At 40.9% G+C, this 25,584-nt stretch overlaps 1 protein-coding gene across 12 annotated transcripts in view; it reads right to left on the bottom strand.

Moving 5' to 3' along the window:
- Window positions 1-25,584, bottom strand: part of Septin10 (septin 10) — a 92,973-nt gene that overhangs the window by 66,866 nt on the left and 523 nt on the right. For 4 of the 12 annotated variants that reach the window (XM_087597579.1, XM_087597578.1, XM_087597584.1 and 1 more), the window contains exons 2-3: window positions 25,100-25,125; window positions 24,450-24,591 (exon numbers count right to left, since the gene is read on the bottom strand). The exons of 4 other annotated variants lie outside the window; for them this stretch is intronic. Coding sequence is in view for 4 of the 8 variants with exons in the window: in XM_087597575.1 (XP_087453701.1) it covers window positions 25,100-25,125 (26 nt within the window). In the remaining 4 variants the exon portion in view is untranslated. The remainder of the gene's footprint in view (window positions 1-24,449; window positions 24,592-25,099; window positions 25,126-25,584) is intronic. 4 more of the 12 variants (XM_087597575.1, XM_087597574.1, XM_087597580.1 and 1 more) reach the window with 1 other exon arrangement.

Genomic DNA, 25,584 nt, shown 5'->3' on the forward strand with positions numbered 1-25,584 from the left:
ACCATACACAAATCCAGGTGATTTCATCAACAAAATAAGACACTACAGCCAACATACATGCCTCAATCACAAAGAAAAGGACCCTACTGTGTACTTCTAACTAGCTCCTACTACTGGGTACTTCTAACTAGCTCCTACTACTGGGTACTTTTAACTAGCTCCTACTACTGGGTACTTTTATCTAGTTCCTACTACTGGATACTTTTAACTAGCTCCTACTACAGAACTCGAGGAAATAAACTTTAGATTCATTTCTTAGACCAAACGTGCCATCTTCTGAAGATAAACCCACATGGGTTTAAAATACAATCTAGATTCCATTCATCTTCAAATGCATTGATGACTGAGTACAGAAGTATTTCTAACTCATTTTTACAGTTTATCTCAGATATATCATAATTGGCTTGATATATGCCTAACTCTTAAAAATAATACTAATTTTGCTTTTGATAAACCTACAAATGAGGATGATACTATGTCCTTTCATTAAATCACATTTTTGTAATAACTGTTTGGTTGCCCGAATCTCCTACCTTACTTTAGCATAGTTTTCATACTTAAAAAGATTCAAAACATTCACTGTCTTTATAAAAGAACTTCATTAATCAGAATAATTTGGATTTTAAAATAATCTAGTTTTTAAGTTAAAAAATGTATTTTAGACTAGGGAAGCATCTCGAACACATGGGCACTGGAAAAAATTTCCTGAACAAAACACTAATGGCTTATGCTCTAAGATCAAGAATCGACAAATGGGATCTCATAAAACTGCAAAGCTTCAGTAAGGCAAAGGACACTGTGGTTAGGACAAAACGGCAACCAACAGATTGGGAAAAGATCTTTACAACAGATAGAGGCCTTATATTCAAAATATACAAAGAACTCAAGAAGTTAGACCACAGGGAGACAAATAACCCTATTAAAAAATGGGGTCCAGAGCTAAACAAAGAATTCACAGCTGAGGAATGCCGAATGGCTGAGAAACACCTAAAGAAATGTTCAACATCTTTAGTCATAAGGGAAATGCAAATCAAAACAACCCTGAGATTTCACCTCACACCAGTGAGAATGGCTAAGATCAAAAACTCAGGTGACAGCAGATGCTGGCGAGGATGCGGAGAAAGAGGAACACTCCTCCATTGTTGGTGGGATTGCAGACTGGTACAACCATTCTGGAAATCAGTCTGGAGGTTCCTCAGAAAATTGGACATTGAACTGCCTGAGGATCCAGCTATACCTCTCTTGGGCATATACCCAAAAGATGCCCCAACATATAAAAAAGACACGTGCTCCACTATGTTCATCGCAGCCTTATTTATAATAGCCAGAAGCTGGAAAGAACCCAGATGCCCTTCAACAGAGGAATGGATACAGAAAATGTGGTACATCTACACAATGGAATATTACTCAGCTATCAAAAACAATGACTTTATGAAATTCATAGGCAAGTGGATGAAATTGGAAAATATCATCCTGAGTGAGGTAACCCAATCACAGAAAGACATACATGGTATGCACTCATTGATAAGTGGCTATTAGCCCAAATGCTTGAATTACCCTAGATGCCTAGAACAAATGAAACTCAAGACGGATGATCAAAATGTGAATGCTTCACTCCTTCTTTAAAAGCGGAACAAGGATACCCTTGGCAGGGAATAGAGAGGCAAAGATTAAAACAGACACAGAAGGAACACCCATTCAGAGCCTGCCCCACATGTGGCCCATACATATACAGCCACCCAATTAGACAAGATGGATGAAGCAAAGAAGTGCAGGCCGACAGGAGCCGGATGTAGATCTCTCCTGAGAGACACAGCCAGAATACAGCAAACACAGAGGCGTATGCCAGCAGCAAACCACTGAATTGAGAATAGGACCCCCGCTGAAGGAATCAGAGAAAGAACTGGAAGAGCTTGGAGGGGCTCGAGACCCCATATGAACAACAATGCCAACCAACCAGAGCTTCCAGGGACTAAGCCACTACCTAAAGACTATACATGGACTGACCCTGGACTCTGACCTCATAGGAAGCAGTGAATATCCTAGTAAGAGCACCAGTGGAAGGGGAAGACCTGGGTCCTGCTAAGACTGAACCCCCAGTGAACTGGATTGTTGGGGGGAAGATGGGGAGGGGAACACCCATAAAGAAAGGGAGGGGGAGGGATTAGGGGGATGTTTGCCCGGAAACCGGGAAAGGGAATAACACTCGAAATGTATATAAGAAATACTCAAGTTAATAAAAAAAAATGTATTTTAGATCTTACAACTAAAACTGCATGGGTGACATATTTTTTAAAAATAAATGTATATTTCATGTTCACTGGCATCTTGTCTGCATGCATGTCTGTGAAGGGGTCGGACCCCCTGGTACTAGAGTGAGCTGCCATGTGGGTGCTGGGATGTGAGCCCAGTCCCCTCGAAGCGCAGCCAGTGCTCTTAACCACTGGGCCTCTTTCTGGCTCCAGTACTGAATTTTTAATCTAAGCTCTTATAAACAAATATAGTTATTCCCTTTAAAACAAAAAGTAAAAAAAAAAAAACCAACTGGATTCAATTTATTGGCTTACTAAATAGTAAGTTAAAACAGTAAGTTAAATGTTCTAAAAAGTCCTATAACATACTGGAATATTTGAGAAACCTAAAGTAGTTTAAACTGTCTACCCTAGTTAGAGATACTCAGAGATTTGGGTTAACTCTTTTTACCCCAATTACATAGAAAGCATCAATCTCTAATAATTACAATATGAGCTGCTCTTTTCTGATTATTTAAGGTATACCACAGTACTGTTAGCTAGAATTTTAAGAAGTAAATAATATCCATATTTTATTACTGGAAAATAGGATATGGACAAATCTGTTACCCCTTCTAGGGTCCCATTTTAAAGAATAAGGTTTAGTTATGTCTATGTACTGGTTTATGGCTTGTTGTTGTTTTGTCAACTCCATACATCTGGGAAGAGAACCTCAACTAAGAAAACACAATTAGACTGGCCTGTAGGCAAGTCTGTGCAACACTTTCTTGGTTAATGACTGCCATCAGAAGGTTCAGCACACTGTGGGCAGGGCCATAAGCAGGAAGACCTGAGAGGTGTGAGAAAGGTAGATGAACATGAGCTTTGAGAGCAGGCCAGTAAGCAATGGTCTTCTATGGACTCTGCTTCAGTTCCTGCCTCTGGGTTCCTGATAAACTCTTGCCCAAACTTCCCTCAACAACAGACTGTGATGTGGAAGTATAAAATTAAACCCTTTCTTCTCCAAGTTGTTTTTGGTCATAGTCTTTATCACAGCAATAAAAACCTAAGTAGGACAGTCTACAGGACATAAAATTCTCCTTACTGACAGGTCTCACTCACCTCTAGTTTCTGCCACTACTATTAATATTTGATACATGTAAAAGAAAACTATGTGAACTCTGCATTATTAACAACTTTCTTTTGGAATTAAGTGTTCATTTATTTCCTCAAACTAAAATCTGATATTACACTCTATTATGACTTTTCTATTGCTGTGAAAATGGACTATGATCAAAAGCAACTTACAAGAGGGAAGGCTTTATTTTAGCTTGTATTTCCAAAGGAGATAAGAGTCTGTCATGGCAAGAAAGGTGTTGCAACAGGCCAGCAAGGCATAGCGCAGGAGCAGAAAGCCAGCTGATCATATTTTATCTACACACAGGAAGCAGAGAGAACAGGAAGTAAGGTCAATCTATAAAACTTCAACTCATAAGCTTCTGTCAGCAAGGCTCTACCTCCTAAAGGTTCCATAACTTTCCAAAAAGTGCCAACTAGGGACCAATCATTGAAATACATGCGCCTGTGGTGAACATTTTTCATCCAAACTATCACAAACACTGAAATTTATTATCTTAGTACATCATCTAAAAAGTCAACATCTAAAAATAAGTTGTAATAATGTAGATATCAAAGACCAGGGGCTGGGGATTTAGCTCAGTGGTAGAGCGCTTACCTAGGAAGCGCAAGGCCCTGGGTTCGGTCCCCAGCTCCGAAAAAAAGAACCAAAAAAAAAAAAAAAAAAAAAAAAGACCAATCTTTTCTAAAAATTAGAGCCAGCCATTCAGCATAAGGTACAGCTATGAAACTGGCCAAGAGATAACCTAAAATTAAAAGGTAAGTTAGTTCAAATATTCTAAATGAATAAAATACTTTGTAAGTTACAGCTGACTTTAGACATGGGAATCAGGCTGGAGGAAGTGTGCCAGCACATGGAGAAGACTTTAACTTTAGGTAGAATAGTCCTACTATATGTCATATGTAATTATGCCAGATGCAGGGAGGGGCAATCAGAGCAGGATCATAATACAGTCCAGGGATTTTACCAATCTTTTCTCTCAAAACCTGCTTTCCCTGCCCATTCTTCTGCATCAATATCAATACTAGAGACATAAGCCTTCCTAAAACAGGACACAAAGAACATTTGGTCATGCAAGAACTGTAGTGAACCAAGAAAAAGCAAACAAGGGAGGGGAAATTGCAGAGAGGATAATCTATTACTTGAGAGTCACAACTGCCTCATTCTTCCAGAGTGCATACCTCATCACTGTGGCTTATGAAGGAACTACCTGTTTTCCAGGACTAAAAAGTCATATGAAGATTGGAGCAGGAAGTCTGGGTGAAAACTCAGAAAAGGCACTGAAGAAAGGGAAGCGATAACTCTGCATGCATGTTCCTCTCTAATCCATGCTTATTAAAACTGAGTCAGACACTAATGAAGAGATATATTAAGAGTATATATGAAGAATACCTGTTCTGGGAAGATGGGCAGAGCTTAGATTTAAAGCTTTGAAACCGTGATGAGCCGTATTTTAGAATTAAAAACACCCTGGGAGTCAGAATAGTCCATAGAACTGCCAGAACAACCATGACGAATGAGATCAGAATATTCACAAGAATAAAACTCCAATCTCCACAATACCTACCAAACCACCAAAAACAGAATCTGGGAAGAGAAATTTGTGATTCTTATGGGTCAGGAAGAGAAAAAAAGGTCAACAAAAAGACTTCTATAAGAAATCAAATATAGAATCAGAAAATGAGAACTTTATCACTAACTAAACGTTCCTCAAAGATGGTATACATGCATTAAATGATCTAAAAGGCTGACTGATTAGAACTCAGTGATTGTGCAGAGGCTTGAATACTGCAAGTATAGAACCAAATTATCTTTGCCATCTTTGATCCTTAAATTCTTAAACCATTTATTGTCCATGTCTGTGTAACATAACATCCTACTAGGTAAATCCATCAAATATCCAATGTCCTACTTAGTTTTCACTATCAACTTGACACAGCCTAAAGTCATCTGAGAGGAAAGCCTTCATTAAGCAACTGCCTAGATCAGCCTGGCCTAATTGGAAGTCTTATTAATAGAGAAGGGCCCAGACCACTGTGGGTGGTCTTCGGTTATATTTAAAAAGCTAGGAAAACACGAGCCTGTGTGCAAGCCAAGGAAAGGCCAGCGAGCAGTGGTTCCTCATGGGTTCTGCTTCAGGTTCTCCCTTGAGTTCCTACCCGAACTTCCCTCAGTGATGGACTGTAGCTTATAAGACAAAACAAACCCTTTCCTCCGTAGGTTGCTTTTGGTCATGATGTTTATCAAAGTAGCAGAAAAGGAAAGTACAGCAGCTAAGAACATCATCGGACAGCAGCTGAGGTGGTTCCCCATCTGGTTGTGTCTCGTCTTATATTCCCACCGATGTAACTGAAATGTATCTTGATTTATGACTTCCTTTGGTCTATCACTAAAACATTTCCTGAAACTCTACCGCACTGGAACACATGAATTGGGATAACCAAATCTAGTTCCCATGCCATGACCCCTTTAAGGTGAGGGCTGTAGATGCTTTGGTTTGAGTCTGTCTTTTGCTGCTGCTGCTGCTGCTGCTGCTGCTGCTGCTGTTTTCCATCATCAGTATGGGAATAAAAGACAACAAAGACAAATGCCCACATCCAGACCAGGTGCCAGCACGGGCCTCCTGTTCCATCCACCTGGCGGTGCATTCCAATGAGTTCGTCTTCAGGAACCCCAGTTCCTGTGGCTTGCTTGATGTTTTATCTGACCTGGCTGTTTAGGATCCTATTTGTCGAACACCGTTTTTGGTCTGCTTTCGGTGTTCGGTTTAAGGTATTCATTCACTTTGTTTCCTTTGAGAACATTTTGGGTTCTCATTGTTCAGTTTGTTTTGGTTTATGCTTGCTCTCAAAACTCCAAAAAATGTATCCAGGTGCCTGAATCTTTTTCCTGAACATTTCTTTCTCTTTTAAATTAACTCCTACTCTAACTCCTATGCTGTTTTATGTTGACTCATCCTGAAATTCTTTATGTCCAAGCCAAGAATTCAATTTTACTTGAAGTGAAGACCTAAATATTATGGGAACTCCTCAGGCTACTGAGGGTGACTGGAGTTAAGCTCCATCTCTCTTGCTACTAACAATGGGGCAAATAAAAGTATGAAGGGAAGGAAAACAGCATGCTTCACAGAAGTGAAATAAGCCAGGTGAAATCTTCAAAATCCCCCACAAAACGTAGCCCACACAGCTAGGAACCAGTACCCACATTCACCATTCTACCTCCACCAGGTCAAGATGTGCAGTAGTTGTCAGTGCATGGCCATGGGTCAGCAGCAGTCACCAAGGAGATGCATTTGGATTTGAGTGTTACAGGAACAGCAAGCTGGAGACAGTGAGCTGGCTGTGGAATCTGACCAAGGCCTGGGCAGATGTAGACAGAGAAGAGTGAAACAGCTCTGGCTGTGTAACTTGTAAAAGAAATGTCACATGAGAGACATTTGAATCAGAAATTCTCCATGAGAACACGGAACAGCTAGTCCAAAGGATACAGGGGAGCAACAACATGAGAACTGAGAATTGGGGGAGCTAACAAAGTCTCACCTATGGATGCAGATAATCTAGGCAAGAACTATGAACACAGGGAAACAAAACTAACAAATTACAAACACAGAGGGGATGAATAAAACAAGTCTTAGACTCAAAAACACAGAATGCCAAGTATAATGATGCCCAACACCCCAGAGAAAGGGCTCTGCAAAGCATGTGGACAGTCTCACACTGAGAACCTCCTACACAGAACTGAATCCTAACAGAAAAAGTGGTGTGGAAAGCAGCAAGATGGCTCAGCAGGTAAGGATATTGGCCATCGAGTCTGATGACTGAGTTTAACTCCAGAACTTGCATGGTCCTCTAGCCATGCACAATGACATGCACACACACAAATGAGTAAACAAGTGTAAAAACAGAAAATCCTGAGTCTTAAACAGGAACATCACTTGTCAGGAAAGACATAGCTATTTTCTTTTCATTTCAGAGCCCGGCAGCCTTCACTCTCCCTGCTTACAGACTGGCAGAATAAACAGTGAAAAATTGTTACATTCTCTTAGGCCATCTACCCAGTCACTGCAATCTCCCATCCAGAGTCCAGTGATACTCTTCACAACATTAAAACTAAAGTCTTAAAATTCATTTGGAAGCACAAAGGACCCAAATAGCCAAAGCAATCGTAGACAGAACAAGGCAGGAAGCATTGCAGAGCTCGTCTCAAAGGTCAGAGCAACTCTACAATGCTCAGCCAATACAGAGAGGCAGATCAACAGTACCTGGTGGAGAGCCCAGGCATGAGAACACACAGTCACAGTCACCTAATTCTTTATACAGCATCAGAGATATGTACCTGAAAAAAGTCTCCAGCAAACAGTACGAGGAAAATCGGATACTTGCATGTAGGAGAATGAAACTAGATCCATCTCTCTCACCATGCACTATCCTACAAAGACCTTACAGTAAAGCCTGAAGCTTTAAAGAGAAAAGTGAGAAGACAACAGAGGCAAATTACCAAATAGGGCATAGGCAAGGACTTTCTAAAGAGGATTCCAGCAGCACAGAAAATCACCCAAGAATTGACAAACGGGATTATATGACATTTTAAAACTTGGGTAAGGCAAACCAGAGTGAAGAGGCAGGACACAGAATGGGGTATAGGAGGGGTGTCCTTACCCTGCACAGGTCAGCCATGGTATTAGTGATGGTCTGAATGAGATTACCCTGCACAGGTCAGCCATGGTATTAGTGATGGTCTGAATGAGAAATGTCCACACAGCTCAGGTATCTGAGCACTGCAGTCCTAGCTGGTGATGCCTTGCACTGAAAGTGTGTCCATGTGAGCTGTGCCCTGGTCTGGGATGAGGGCCCAGTCAGCACCGTCAGCACTAGGATGAGAAGTTAAGTTCACTTTCTGCTCCCACGTGCTTGTTGGTCAGCTCGGCGAGTGATGCACACTCTTGATTAAGAGCAAATAGACACTTCTTTCTTTGTGACCCTCAAATTTACTTCTAACACAAAGAACTGTAAAAATTAAATTAAAAAAAATTTACATCAATAAACAGGTCAAGGAGCTGAACAGAGATTCTCAAAAAAGAGGGGGTGACCAATAAAAATTAAGCTGCTTTGAGAGTCCATCTGAACCCAGTCAGAATAGTTATCATCAAAACACAAACGAACAAGTAAACAAATGCTGGTTATAATCCGGGAATGAGGAACCCTTACACACTGCTGCTGAGACTGTAAACTAACACAACACTATAAAAATCAATGTGGAGTTTCCTCAAAAGTGAAAAACAGCCAATTCAGAGCCTGCCCCACATGTGGCCCATACATATACAGCCACCAAACTAGATAAAATGGATGAAGCAAAGAAGTGCAGGCTGACAGGAACTGGATGTAAATCTCTCCTGAGAGACACAGCCAGAATATGGCAAATACGTAGGTGAATGCCAGCAGCAAACCACTGAACTGAGAACAGGACCCCCATTGAAGGAATCAGAGAAAGGACTGGAAGAGCTTGAAGGGGCTCGAGACCCCATATGAACAACAATGCCAACCAACCAGAGCTTCCAGGGACTAAGCCACTACCCAAAGACTATACATGGACTGACCCTGGACTCTGACCTCATAGGTAGCAATGAATATCCTAGTAAGAGCACCAGTGGAAGGGGAAGCCCTTAGTCCTGCCAAGACTGAACCCCCAGTGAACTGGATTGTTGGGGGGAGGGTGGTAATGGGGGGAGGGTGGGGAGGGGAACACCCATAGAGTAGGGGATGGGGATGGGTTAGGGGGATGTTGGCCTGGACACCGGGAAAGGGAATAACAATCGAAATGTAAATAAGAAATACCCAATTTAATAAAGATGGAAAAAAAAAGAATATGAAGAGTCTTAGCTTTTCTTGGACTCTTCTGACACCAACAACAAAAGTCATTTAGGTTATCTCAAAGGTAAATACATGCTCACAATGATAGTGATTATGGAATGATCCTAAATATAACTATGTGAAGATTTTGTTTTTCAAGAGAGACATATTTTAAGGCTTGCTTATGAATTTTTAGAAACAAAATTTAAGATTCAAACATTAAAGCATTTTTAATAATAAAAAAGTAAAAAACAGAACTACCATGTGACCGTGTGAACTATACCAGTTTTGCATTATATACCCAAAGGACTCCATCAACAGACCACAGAGATAATTTTATGTCCATGTTCACTCCTATGCTCCCCATAATAGGTAGGAAAAGGAGCCAGGCTAGGTATCCATTAATAGATGGACAAGTGAAGAAACATGTTAAATCTACAGATATACATTGTGGCAATGCATTATGATAAAACACCTCCTACCTTCTAAGACTGGAACTTTTGCTGAGTCCCAATACACCTTGAGGTCACCTACATCTTAAGACTGCTATCCAGATGTGTACTCAGGCTTTTTGTTTAATCTGCTTTTAGGACAACAATGTAACAACCTCACTTGCCTTGGATTTCCCATGTAATCAATTTTACAACCTAAACTAACCATAGCTGTAATCTTAAATTATGTCCTCTCTCACACCCCTGACCCAGAACAACCATGTGTATCTCTCGCTGAAAGCAGCAAACGCAAAAGAGGAAAGCAATCTTCTCAGATATATAAATGTTCAACACAACATTTAGGTAGTGACTGATGAAAAGTGATGTCATAATACTGTTACTATCTGGGTCAGTTGGAGTCAGCGACTTAGTCCCTTGTAAACTTCTGTTAAACATTCCTGTCAAGTATCCCATTCCTCCCCATGTGATGCTTCCCATAAAGTTCAAAAAATACAGACCAGAAGAAGTTCTTTGTTAGAACAACAGAGACGCAGGGAACATAAAGTAGAGAATTCAAATCTGGCCTCACTCTGGGTTAAGTGACTCCAAGGAAAATGCTTTTATTTACTTCTTTAATTGACAATAATGCAAAACTGGTGATTCATTAGTTAAGTTCAGAGTTAACTAATGTATTTAATCCATGCAATGGATGTGGAATTTTATTCAGGCACAAAAAGGAGGGAGGTAAGAAACAACATTCTCAGGAAAATGTATGGAACTAGAGATCATTTAGTACATAAGCCAAAAGCAGAAAAATACCGAGCTTCTGTTGTATGAATAATCTAGGGTGTGTGTGTACAAAAGACCTATTGTATATGCCTCATTTGTACTAACACAGTAAGTATATTTTCTTAATCCTTAAGACAAAGCCGAGCTCTGCATATTACAATTCCTGATTGTCCTACAGACAAAAGGGAATCAGGCTAACAAGTATGATCTGGATGATAGACAGGTTACTGCTGCGGTTTGTATCAAATCCAAGCATACTATCTCCAATAGTTGAGAAAGAAGGAAAGAGACAAGCTGTGCAGTCACTGCTGTCCTACTCCTGAGTACAGCGAAAAATAATAGAAGAGGTAAAATAACTTTTTCTTTAATCTTAAGGCTATAGGTCAGATGGCAGTGCACCTGCCTAGCATGAACAAGGCCCTGAAATTCCATTCTTATTATCACAAAAATATTACCATTAATACAAATACAGGTTTTTAAAATTGCAAACAGTGCCAAGAAGAATGGTACAGAAGCAGTAGAGCTACAACACGATCTCTATACCTAACGCACAGGGAATACCTCCAAGGGGGCAGAAGAATGTAGGAGCCAGAGGTCCTGGACATTTGCAAGAGTCTTCTAGACATAGCAGGGAAACTCCATCCATAAAATCTCAACAACCTGGTTGTCTAAATAGACCCAGTACAATGACAGTGCCAGCTGCCATCCAGTGAGCAGGAAGACCTCACAAGGCCCCGCACCTAGATGAAGAGCTATAGACAATTAACTGTTGCTGAGAGGAAATCCGTCTTCTCCAGGGAGGAGCCCCTGATAGGTTATCTTATTCTAACTACAGCCCTAAACATATATACATAAGAGCACCACTAAATTGGACTCAGCAGGTTGTATTTATATACACATACATTCATACATAATTAAAGAGGAGATTGAGTGGGGCTGGAGAGGTGCTCAGTGGTTAAGAGCATTGACTGCTCTTCCAGAGGTCCTGAGTTCAATTCCCAGCAACCACATGGTGGCTCACAGCCATCTGTAATGGGATCTGATGCCTTCTTCTGGTGTGTCTGAAGACAGCTACAATGTTCTGAAATAAAAATAAATAAATAAATAAATAAATAAATAAATAGTCATGAATTTAAGAGGAAGTGGGTTTGAAAAGACATGAAAGAGTTGAAGGGGAGAGATAAGGAAAGAAATTATATTGCTTCACTCCTTCTTTAAAAGAGGAACAAGAATACCCTTGGCAGGGAATAGAGAGGCAAAGATTAAAACAGACACAGAAGGAACACCCATTCAGAGCCTGCCCCACATGTGGCCCATACATATACAGCCATCCAATTAGACAAGATGGATGAAGCAAAGAAGTGCAGGCAGACAGGAGCCGGATGTAGATCTCTCCTGAGAGACACAGCCAGAATACAGCAAATACAGAGGCGAATGCCGGTAGCAAACCACTGAACTGAGAACAGGACCCCCGTTGAAGGAATCAGAGAAAGAACTGGAAGAGCTTGAAGGGGCTCGAGACCCCATATGAACAACAATGCCAACCAACCAGAGCTTCCAGGGACTAAGCCACTACCTAAAGACTATACATGGACTGACCCTGGACTCTGACCTCATAGGTAGCATTGAATAGCCTAGTAAGAGCACCAGTGTAAGGGGAAGCCCTGGGTCCTGCTAAGACTGAACCCAGTGAACTGGATTGTTGGGGGGAGGGCGGCAATGGGGGGAGGATGGGGAGGGGAACACCCATAAAGAAGGGGAGGGGGAGGGGTTGGGGGATGTTGGCCTGGAAACCGGGAAAGGGAATAACACTCGAAATGTAAATAAGAAATACTCAAGTTAATTTAAAAAAAAGAAATTATATAAATATAGTACTGTTTGTTATATAATATTCTCAAAAAATTAATAATAAAAAAGAGTATTACAAAACCAGTTCTGATGCTTCCACTCCTGATGCCTTAGTGTCTTGGTCCCTTCCTAGGAGGTTACCAGTCTCTCATGAATCTTTCTAGGGAAGACATACAAATCTAAGTGTACGTGTGTGCAGGACGCCTTCGTGTGTCCACCAATAGCAGTCAAGTGTTCTGCACTGTGCTGTTTGCTGCTGCTGTTCCCTGAGTCTCTTCATGAGATGGTTTCACATAACTATTATCCACCTCATTCTGAGATGCACTGTTCTATTCTGCACCACAGTGTACACCTGGATGCCTCTCTTTATTGTGATTTCGTGTACCCTTCACTGTTTTACAATGAACTACGCTGGAACAAATGCCTTTGCTCCATGTCTTACAAAAGGGAGACCCTTTTGGCTATAACTTAGTAAGTCAACTACGTACTAAACTACTTACCACGAAGTCTAGTCACAATTCACTATTGATGAAAAACTGAAAGCCATTTCCTCACCAGCATTTTTTAAGTGTAAGTGGCACTGTTCTATGCACAGCCCAGAGAATGCATGTATGAGGAGGCATCACGAAGACACACATGCTCAGGTGTGAGCATGTAATAAATTTTATCAGGAAATGACACTGAGCACTAAGTGCTCTACTGTTTTATCCACATTATCTAATCTAACACAGGGACAAATGTTTTCTTTGGCATAAAGGGCAACCCCCGAGGACATTCAGATTTGTTCAGCCTGACCATGTGTTATACCTAATCTGGTACTTCTAATCTCATGCATACCTTTGTAGCCTGAGACCAATAAATCTTTATCTCCCACCAGTTTACTTTCTCCAGATATAAAGTTCTGCCTCCCTGCTGCAGGGCAGGCCCCCTGCTGACATGATTTATGCCACTGTTTAACCCTCCAGGACCCAAGTTCAGAGCTTATGGGGAGCCCACCACCCTTTCGTTAGCCACACTACTCCTTGGGAAACTCTTCCCTGACTCTGTTAAAATCTGCCTCTCTAAGTCCACTCCAGCTCTTGGTGAGTTCTCCATAAAATATACTATAGATGTTTGAATGTATTCCTTCCCCGTGATCCTCTGATGATATAACAGGCTAATAATATCAGGGAAGTCAGGTTTCCCTAACCCAAGGTATGACAAAAGTAACTTCCAGAACATTTAAAAATCTATAAGCAATGCATAAACTAGAAAGAAACTGGAGAAAATTCAGATTCATTTTGTTAATCTTGGCACATGAAGGGACAAATCTTGGAAACTCAATGGGATATAAAAATAATGGTTTTCTTGGGTCCCTTTCAGACTATAATTTTGAGCAAAACATCATGAAAGTATGATGTGGTGATAATGAAGAATGAGTCATAGAAACTGCATTACAGACATGATGGATTAATAAGGAAAGACACAATAAAACTGTATTTTGTTGTTGTGGGAACTAAATCAGATTTATCTGGACCCTGTTTCATGTAAGCCAAATGAAAAAAAATTAGTCATTGAGAAGTTTCTGGCTTTACCAAGGCCAGGAAATAAAGTTCAAGAGAATCCAGGGAAGGGTAAGGATAAAGTAATTATTCATGAAACATCTTAAAATGCACCTTATTGGGACAGGGTGGGGTGAGGAGGTGACACCAAGGAAACGGAAGAAAATCTACCAATATTACACTTTTCACCTGTTCCCCAAATGAACTAAGTATTAATTTAAAAAAACACAGCTACATATTTTAAAGTATTATTGCTCTGTGCTCACTTCAGCAGCACATCTAAGTATTGTGGCTCAAATTAGGTCAGTCAGTATCCTTTTGTTTAAATTTTAGTACGGTTGGGACATATGCATACAATAGAATGAACTCTGAAGTGTCAGAGAAAGCACTGTGGAAGAAAAAGCTCCCCCATCAGCAAATAAATCAAAGAGGGTAGAAGAGCTGACAAAGCAAACTATGTGAGCATAAATGGTACAGCTACGAAGCTGCTATCGCTTGGGCCTACAGAATCCCCCACTGCCAGGGCAAGGAGGACAGCAAGTGGTGAAGGGAAGGGGAGGCTGTGGGTTCCCTCTGGATTACAGAAATTTCACAAGCGCTTCCATGAGTCTTAAACTAAGGTCACTGGGTAGATGTTATGATAAATAGCAAAATAATTAGGATACGAATCTGCATAGGTGTGGTGTCATTTTGGAAAGGGTAGTCTCTCTGTATGGGGGAGGTAGGGAACATATCCCAAGAGCCTTGGTAGATGAATGAAACTATAGTCCAGTAACATAGAACCCTACACACCTTTTCTATCTTAACTTAGCGCTTAGCCATTCATTATAACTTTTATGATTTGTAATAAAAATATTACATTTCATTTTCTTTTCCGACAATATCACAGATAAGTTTGTTCTTCCTATATATATATATCTTTACCTTCAGCATATAAATTTATGTTCTCCCTTATTAAGTGTACAACAGTCTACCTTCTCACTTCAAGGAAGATATAGCTTCTCCTCGGCATACCCAAAATGTACATGTCACCACGTTTTATTTTATTCTTTTTGCTTGCTTGGTTGGTTGGTTGGTTTTTTTTGGGGGGGGTTGTTTTATTTTATTCTTATGTGTAGTGGTAAGTTGTCTGCATGCATGTCTGTGTACCATGTGTCAGCCCAGTACCAAAGAGGTTAGAAGAGGGCACTGGATACACCAGAACTGAAGTTACAGGTGCTTGTGAACCGTCACGTAGGTCCTCTGAAAATGCAACCTATGATCTTACCCTGACATCTTTCCAGGACCAGCATTACTGCTTTTGTACTTTGAGGTTAGTAAGTAAATAAAAGGTCCTTGACTACAACCGTCAACACTTTGATATGCAATGTAATAACACAAAGATCCACTATCTAATGGGCACTATAGGAGCTCTAGGCAATGTTTTACTCAACAGTAATAGACCATCTAACAAAGAAAACCACACCAGGCATATGAAGAACTCTTTTGAGAAGCTGGTCAGGATTGTTTAAGAGATTCCCAAAACATAACAGGCTATTGGCTACTGCCCTTGGTTGCTCCCCCAGGTGAAAGGTAACTCCCTATTGCTGAAGACACCATGCACTTCTGACAGGCCCAGCCCTAGTTAGATCTGACATAAAAGTCTCCTCCCTGAAGACTATTGATGATACCAGAGGCACAATGCAAGCACCCAAAGAAGGGAAGCAACGAACAATCCCGCCCTGCTACAATGACCATGAAACCCTACGAATGACCAGCATGACACAATAACTCTAAGGGTGCCATAGTGGCACACATACCTTAACAGTAACCAACAGCCCTCTCATTGCACTTAAGACCTGCTCAACAAGAGGGAAATCATCCCTGGTACTAGAAACCTATACTGAAGTCATGGATACTGATGGCTCTTAAAGAACCTATAACCACTACTTTACTAAACCAACATAAACCCTAACAACATTCTAAATATGTGTTCTTATACAGACAGACACGTGGAGTCAGTCCTCGTCCCTTATCAAGGAAATTTCTAGTTGCAACAGATGAAGACTACGACAAAAACCACAACCAATGAACATGCAGAACTGTGGAGCCTAGTCCCAACTGATGAATGTACCACAAAACTCCTACACCTAAGGTTCAGGGATCATTGTGGGAAGGGGGCAGAAAAATTATATGAGCCAGAGGAAAAGAGAGTTTTCTGTGAGACTGTGTTTCCTACAAATGTAAGGAGCTATCTCTATCAAGTCTCACCAGAGTGACTGCTTAAACATGAACTGAACAAGGATGACCCCAATAAACATGCTAATATAAATGGGGAATAGATCAAGAGGTCTCGACCTTACACAAAAAACTACAAACTAAAGTGAGGAATGCTGACCACAGGAGAAATAGTATTCTCCAGGGAAAAGTACATCAATTGGAAATCTAGTGCCAAATGGTCAGCCCTAAAAACATACACATACAAGCAACACTACTACACAAACAGAATGAGGTTATATTTTATATGTGTGTGTGTGTGTATATATATATATATACATATATTATTGTACTGTTATATATTATGTATTATGTTAAATAAAACATGGAAATTATGTATATTATATGTAACATATATGTAAGTTTATTTTATAATGTACATGTATTTTTATATATACATATATACACACGCACAACAGCAACTAAAGAAAAAGAAGAGGCCACGAATTTGAAAGAAAGCAAGGTGGGTAGGTATATGGGACAGTTTGCACGGATAATAGGAAGGGAGAGATGTAACTATAATCTCAAAAAATAAGGAATAGCTTTAAAAAAGGATTTTTGCATAAGAAAAACATGAATTTATTTTTTTAAAAGGTTTGGTCTGGGAGTACATCAAAATACAACAAGTAGAAATAATCCTTGGTCAGCCCTAAACATATATAAATATGGGCAATACTGATTGGACTCCATTAGTTTTTGTTTTCCTCTGTGTGTGTGTGCATGTATAATAATTATAAAGATCACTAACTTGAGGGACAGTTTACGGGGGATTCCAGCAGAGTTGGAATGGGAAGATGCATAAACATGACATAGAGTACATCCATGTGTGAGACTCTCAATCAATTGTTTTATTTTTAAAGAAAAAAGCACACAGGATATATAACAAAAGATCATAACTGAAATAATGATCAATATAAAAAAAGTCACAGACCACATAAACCTCAAGAAGAATAATGACCAAAATACTTCACTCCTTCTTTAAAGAGGGAACAAAAATATCCATAGGAGGGGATATGGAGGCCAAGTTTAGAGCAGCAACTGAAGGAATGGCCGTTCAGAGCCTGCCCCACATGTGGCTCATATATATACAGCCACCAAAACTAGGTAAGATTGATGAATCTAAAAAGTGCAGGCTGACAGGAACCGGATATAGATCTCTCCTGAGAGACACAACCAGAGCATGTCAAATACGGAGGCGAACGCTAGCAGGAAATCACTGAACTGAGAATGGGACCCCCGTTGGAGGAATCAGAGAAAGGAGTGAAAGAGCTGAAGGGGCTTGCAACCCCATAAGAACAACAATGTCAACCAACCAGAGCTTCCAGGGACTAAACCACTACCCAAAGACTATACATGGACAGACCCTGGGCTCCAACTGCATAGGTAGCAGAGGATGGCCTTGTTGGGCACCAATGGAAGGGGAAACCCTTGGTCCTGCCAAGGTTGGACCCCCAGTGCAGGGGAATGTAGGGGGATGGTAAGGGGGGCTGGATGGGGGGAACACCCTTATGGGGGAGGGGGAGGGGGAGGGGATAGGGGGCTTATGGATAGGAAACCGGGAAAAGGAAAAGGGAGTAACATTTGAAATGTAAATAAAGAAATAAATCCAATAAAAAAGAAAGGGGGAGGGAGAGAGAGAGGGGAAGGAAGGAAGGAAGGAAGGAAGGAAGGAAGGAGGGAGGGAAGGAGGGAGGGAGGGAGGGAGGGAGGGAGGGAACAAAGCAACAAAGAAAGAAACAAAGAAAGCAAGCCACAAACAAGAAACAAAGAATCATAGGACTGAGCCATAGGGAGCTCTAGTACTTAAATATTGAAGAATTTACAAACACTCTAAGAGTCGGAGACATCTGAAGAGAATAAAGGAAATCTGCAGAAGTGTGGAGTCTAGACAGTCAAGCATTAAAGAGGAGTGCCACCCCTGTTCATTTACACACTCTGCTACCAGCAGCAATGGCAGTTGCATGGCTTTGGACAGACCGCATAGCTCACAAACCTGACAATATTTTACTACTTGACTGTTTAACAAAAAGTACATCAAACCTTGCGTTGAAAGAATAAGAGGGTAGGGGACTAGGAAAGTATTGTTCTGGTTAGTTTTTGCCAACTAGAAATGAACTAGAGTCACCTAGGAAGAGGGCCTCTTAATTTGAAGAACTGCCTCCAGCAGCCTGGCCTGTGGGCATGTCCATGGGTCAGTTTTTTAATTACTGATTGATGAGGAGTGGCCAGCCCCATTGTGGGTGGTATCACTTGTGGGCAGGAGTCCCGAGCTGTATGAGAAAGCAGGCTGACCAAGCCCTGGGAATAAGGCAGGAAGCAGCATTTCTTCAGAGTCTTTGATTCAGCTCCTGTCTCCAGGCTCTTGTCTTGACCTGCCTTTGCTTCCCCTAACTGTGAAGTTAAGATGAAATAAATCCCTTCATCCTCAAGTTACTTTATGTCAGTGTTCTATCACAGCATCAAAGAAACTAATTAAAACAAATGTAATACAGTTTTAGGTGACATAATGAGCTCCTGGCGTTTAGGATTTGCTTAACTTTGAATCTGAAATGTCTCTCAAAGGCCTAAGAGTTAGAAGCTTGTGTAATTCCCAAAGGAGGGAACATGAGGTGGGGCTTACTGCAGTGCTAAGACACTTTCGAGTGTGCCCTCAACGAAGCCTGTGGATACTAGTCTGTTTCTCTCTTTTGCTTCCTGACTCTCAAAGACTCTCTCGGGTTTAGCACTCAGTCCAACACACGAGTCTCTGCCACATGCCTAGTGTACTGAAGTTGGCCCTGGAATAAAACCTCCAAGGCTGCGTCAAAGTAAACTTTTATTTGTCATAGGTAACTTAGTATAACAGAAAGGTGATGGATGTCTTCCTTTTCTACTTGTTGTAACAAAATACCTAAGAAAAGCAATGAAGGAAGGGTCTATTTAGGCTCACAGTATTATAGTATTACTGGGACAGGAATCACGGTGGCAGGAGTCTACGGCAGCTGTGATGTCTGCAATTATAAAGCAGAAAGAGACGAATGCTGGTACCTCATTTGCTTTCTCCCTCTTATTCACTCTGGGCCCCAGCGGAAGGAATGGTGCCCTACCACACAGGATGTGTTCCTTGTTCAGTTAAATCTTTCTGCAGACACCCTCAGGAACACATGATGATTATAAATCCCATCATGTGACAATGAAAATTAGTTATCATAGGTGAAAAAATTTAAGGTCAAAACATTTTAGTGAGACTGTTGGTATGATTTTCCTCTATCTGAATAAGAGTGGAACCTTGGGACAGTTTGGTGTTAAGTATGGAATTTCATCAGGAAAGAATTATGGAGCAGGTAACAACCTGCTACACCAGGCCTAATTGAGGTAGTGGCCCAGAGTGGTCAGTGGCCATTTACCCAAAATTTTACATGGCTGCTTGGCTTTATCTCTTGCCGATCCTGAATCCCATCCCTCCTCCCAAGGTTGAGGAGTACGCAGCCCTTGAGGTAGCCAAGGCATTTTAAAAATAAGCTAATGTGTGTGTCTTTCATTCGTGGATCCAAAGACAGCTCCTGAGCAGGTGCTTGTGTGCAATCCGCCCTACAACTATAAGAGAGGAGGTCAGCGTACAGTATGAAGGTTAGTACAGTATCAATGAAAAGTATAAAGGAGAAAAATATAGCAACAGAGAAATACAGCAGTTAACTGCCTCATGGGCAACATCTGTGCTACAACGGGAGCTAATAAAGGCAGTGAACTTTAAAACACAGCTCCTCTACATCTCCTCTGGGAAATCTTCAAACAACAACAAACAAGGTTCAGTCAGCAGAGGTAGAAGACATGGACCAGAGTAGACATAGAGAAAGTAGGGTGCCCACAACACTGCAGCATAAGTGGGAAGCAGGCTAGTCTTGACCTTGAGTAGGACACCCAGGTATGTGAAATCATCGAAAATGTAATGGCAGAGGCTTCAGAAGTAAGGACAAGTCAGCTGTAGCTGACCCAGGATAGGACATCCAGGCATGTGAGGACCCACATCACATATGAGGGGGCAGGCAGGATGTGACCAGAGTAGAATGCCCCATCATGCAGGGACTTAAAACATACAGATAAAATGGTAGAAGGGGGAAGCAAGTTAGAGCTGACCTAGATTAGAGCACCAGGTATACATAGTATGTGACAACAGATGCAGAGCCCAGTCAAGGGTATGTTGACACTGGATAGTGTGTTATCACTGAGAGTTGCTGACTCTCAGGGGAAGACCAGGGACAGTGCCATAGTTATGAGCGCCAATCTCACAGCAAAAAAAAAAGGGGGGGGGTTTGAAGGGTTGAAGTACAAAAGTGGAAGTCAAGAAAAGATAAGGAGAAAGGGAGGAAATTTCAGAAATTCAAAGAAGACATGAAAGACTCCCAAGAGAACAAAAACAATCAATGTAGACGAACTGGATCTTTCCACCAAAGCCAGTAAGTGGGGGAAAGGAACACAAGAAACTTTGGGGCGACCATGAAAAGACCAAATTTATGAATTATGGAGATAGATGAATCATCTGCCCATGGCAACTATTTCCCATTCTAGAGAAATTGGTACTCATGCAGAACACCAATGGACAGGATCAGAAAAAAAAAAAAAAAACTCTCGTGATATCTTACAGTTAAAATTCTAAAACAGAATAAAGGGTGCGTTTCCTCTTTAACTTGGGCTAATGACAAGTCTTCTGAGGAAGTCCCATGTCCATAAGTAATATCTTGACTGGTGATTAGGATCGGTGGTCCAGCTCTCTGTGGGTCATACCACCCCTGGGTAGGTGGTTCTGGACTGTATAAGAAAACAAGTTGAGCATGCACCTAGAAGCAAGTCTGAACTGGAGCCAGCAAGCAGGGTTCCTACATGGTTCCCACCCTTACTTGCTTCAGTGATGAACTGTGACCTGGAAGTGCAAGGCAAATAAACCCATTCCTCCCCCACATTTCTTTGGTCAGCATGTTTAATCACAGCAACCAAGTAACCCAAGCACAGTAACAGCTGATGATTCAATATAAAGTTTTAAGTTAAGAGAGGCTTAGAGATTTGTGTTCTGAGTTGTAAAAGACCAAAAACTTTTGATCCAGACTATTATTCTTGGTAAAATTACCTGTCTTAATTGAAAATTTAAAACTTCATCTGATTAAAGCTAATGGAATTTGTGACCACTAAGTCAAATAATGGAAGGAGGGTTACTGCAGAACGCTGTATGGAACGGAAGGAGCACTGCTATATGGAACAGAAGGAGCACTGCAGAATGCTGTATGGAACAGAAGGAGCACTGCTATATGGAACGGAAGGAGCACTGCTATATGGAATAGAAGGAGCACTGCTATATGGAACAGAAGGAGCACTGCAGAATGCTGTATGGAACAGAAGGAGCACTGCTATATGGAATGGAAGGAGCACTGCTATATGGAACGGAAGGAGCACTGCTATATGGAACAGAAGGAGCACTGCTATATGGAACAGAAGGAGCACTGCTATATGGAACGGAAGGAGCACTGCTATATGGAATAGAAGGAGCACTGCTATATGGAATAGAAGGAGCACTGCTATATGGAACGGAAGGAGCACTGCTATATGGAACAGAAGGAGCACTGCTATATGGAACAGAAGGAGCACTGCTATATGGAACGGAAGGAGCACTGCTATATGGAACAGAAGGAGCACTGCTATATGGAACGGAAGGAGCACTGCTATATGGAACGGAAGGAGCACTGCTATATGGAACGGAAGGAGCACTGCTATATGGAACAGAAGGAGCACTGCTATATGGAACAGAAGGAGCACTGCTATATGGAATAGAAGGAGCACTGCTATATGGAATAGAAGGAGCACTGCTATATGGAACGGAAGGAGCACTGCTATATGGAATGGAAGGAGCACTGCTATATGGAACAGAAGGAGCACTGCTATATGGAACAGAAGGAGCACTGCTATATGGAATAGAAGGAGCACTGCTATATGGAATAGAAGGAGCACTGCTATAAGGAACAGAAGGAGCACTGCTATATGGAACAGAAGGAGCACTGCTATATGGAACAGAAGGAGCACTGCTATATGGAACAGAAGGAGCCCTGCTATATGGAACGGAAGGAGCACTGCTATATGGAAATGGAAGGAGCACTGCTATATGGAATGGAAGGAGCACTGCTATATGGAACAGAAGGAGCACTGCTATATGGAACAGAAGGAGCACTGCTATATGGAACGGAAGGAGCACTGCTATATGGAACGGAAGGAGCACTGCTATATGGAATAGAAGGAGCACTGCTATATGGAACGGAAGGTGCACTGCTATATGGAATAGAAGGAGCACTGCTATATGGAACGGAAGGTGCACTGCTATATGGAATAGAAGGAGCACTGCAGACCAGAGAGAAAATACCCCAAAGAACAAATGAGGTAAATAAATACCAGGACAACAGACCAAAAGATGAGGAAAATACCACAAAAGTAAGTAAAATTATAGAAACCAATACACATACTTCAGTAATAACTGTGAAAATTAGTGGTCTCAATATCCCCAACAAAAGACAGACTAGCAAACTGTATTAGAGAACAGGATCCATCTTTCTGCTTTCTCTCTGCTGGATTTCTTGTTATTTTGTCTCACCCTCCCTTAACCCTCTCTTGAATCCTTCTGTCCTCTCTGCCCCTCAAGACAGAAAAATATGGAAGTCTTCAAATCTGCATTCCAATTTAGAAGCAAACCAGCATACCATCTCCCAATCCCCCCACAACAAACACACACACACACACACACACACACACACACACACACACACCTTTAACTCAATTCAAACTCCTTCTTACTCTTCACAATGTATATATTTTAACTTATGCATTATTGTAGCTTTTTCATAAACATTGCTTTTTTGGTTTGGGGGGCTTTTTTAGCTACTTTGTGGGTTCTTCCTGGGGTCTTCCTTTATCTGTCTCCTAACAATATCTTCTCTGACTCAGCTCAGCTGTCATCAACCGTCACCTCTGACCCTACTCTTCTATCTCCTGACCCTACTTCTGCCTACTCTGCAATCCTACTACTCTACTACTGCTACACCATACTTACCACCTACTCTCCCCTTCCTCTCAGCCTCTGCTGCCTTTTATATCTTCTCTTCTCAGGAGCCAACTAACACTGAAGAGTGCAGGGTCATTTTATGCACATATTTCATACAGCATATTATGTTCTTACTTCAATTTTATTACTCATGCCTGACATACATGAAAATAACCCAAGCCTCCTACATGACTTATACCTCTGCCAATAAACACTCCTCAAACACATCCATAACTGACTAGATGACTACTGCATCATCTCTACTAACCTGCTAGTTCTTTCACTCAGTCATCTGTCTCAGGCCTGGGTATCACAGGAAATTAGGATTCTTTAAAAGGAAGAAGCTTTGGATTGTTCCTATGGATTGTTTTTTTTGTTTTGTTTTGTTTTGTTTTGTTTTGTTTTGTTTTGTTTTTTGGTTCTTTTTTTCGGAGCTGGGGACCGCCTTGCGCTTCCTAGGTAAGCGCGTTCCTATGGATTGTTAAATGTCCTATGGCTGAGCTGAAAGACTTTACTGTCTTCCTTCCATCATGGTTATGTTATACATAGCAAAAGCCATTGTCTGCTCTAACAAGAGTCCTCAAACATCTTCCATGCTAACAAAGAAACAGAAGTGACAGTGAAATGCCAAAGCCTGAGTTCACTGTCCCCCACATCACTGCTCTCAAAGGCTGCATGTAAAACATGCTGCTTGACTTCAAATTACACTTTTACCTCAATTTTGCTTTACTTTTAAAAACTTTTCCTCGATTATTTCTTTATTCTTTAACCTAAAAGGCTTCAAGAGCGTTTATAAGGAAATCTGAAAATCCTAGAATTCCTAGTTACAGTGAACTCAGTTACTGTGACAATATGGTAACATTGCTGAAAATAGAACCCTAAACATATAAACTTGAAAAATTATGGTACCTAAAAAGGGAATGGGCACTGGTCTAGAACCAAGACCAGGACTTTTCCAGATGAAGTTATAATCCCTGTACCTCCGTTTATCTATGAGGTAATGCATACAATTACATGTGGAGTGGCATTTAAATAGACGCAAACAAGGATACAGCAGCAAATATAAGTTCTCAACTACCTGCTGGAAGGAAAATCAGCGCAATAATAGCAGTTTATCAACTGAGGTGTCTCAGATGCACTTAACTGAATCAAGACCTATGTAAAGAATAGTTCATACAACTACGACTGTTGCTAGGGAGAACACGTACTGGTAGAACTTCACCTATAAATGCTATTGCTAATAACTGCAAATACTAATTCCGATGTTTTCAGCTTTTTATAAAAGTATATGAGCCACAACACAAACCTCTTCCTACATGAAGCAATAAACAGATTCCAAATATGGTAAAACTCCATTCGCACAGAAGAAAGACATCATGGCACACATAGGTGATAGATGGGAACACAGTTACCGTGTCCAGTGTATATTTCCAGGGGGAAAAAGAGACCTGCAATAAGTTGTATTAGTGCGAATACATCTAGCAGGAAATCAAAGCTTCATCACGATAAAGCATTAGACGGAACTGGTAAATCACTAAATGGGTGATGACACTTTTTTATGAGAGTAGTTTTACCAGACAGACATTAAGGTTTGAATAGCTTAAGTATTATGTTTTTTTCATGTCAATGGTCACAGTTTAACTTCACACAGAAATTATAGCATTTATCTATTTATTATTTTTATTTTAGTCTACTGAAATAAATTCTACAACTAAGATGAAGCATAGGAAGATAATAAAAGTCAGGTAAGTAGGAAGTTATTTGGGAAATGTTTATTGGAGTAATGTTGCTTGAGATTACGAACCCAACAAAAATGCTACCAATGGCAAAGGATTAATAGTTAAGAGAATTAATTTTATTAATATAGATAAGAGAAATATTAGAGCTTCTTAAAAAATTAATTTACTGCATGCAGCTGTTAGGGAAGTAGAAATAAAGTCTATTCTACCCCCTTACACATCTGGAAGATTCCATGTACAGTCCTAAAATGATGGGAACAAAAACAAGATTACAAGAGGTTGGTATTATGAAAATAGTATGACCATTCCAATAACTAAGGCTTATACCCAATATCAATTAAGATAAGTTACATAGGATCTGTCATGTGTTCTTTTCATTACAAGGAGATGGGAAAGCAAAACAGAACCATCAAGCGGTACAGTAAAACTGCGAGCTTTGGAAAAGCTAAGGAAGAAGACTTCCCGGTTAGAAGCCATCCATGTACGTATACACAACTGCATAAAATCAGGCGGATTGAAGGCCTGATTTAAAAAAAAAAAAAAAAAAAACCGTTACAAAGTGACAGACATCAATCATCATCCTGGATTTCATTTACACCACCCTCTTCGGCCAGGACCAGGAAGCCTGGAAGATAAAACTTCCCCCCAACATGCTGTCGCTCGCCAGAGCTCCTCAGCCCTCGCCCTGGGGCCACAGGGAGC

The sequence above is a fragment of the Rattus norvegicus genome, chromosome 20 (genome assembly GCF_021556685.1).
Source record: "Rattus norvegicus strain SHRSP/BbbUtx chromosome 20, alternate assembly SHRSP_T2T, whole genome shotgun sequence".
Taxonomy (NCBI): domain Eukaryota; kingdom Metazoa; phylum Chordata; class Mammalia; order Rodentia; family Muridae; genus Rattus; species Rattus norvegicus.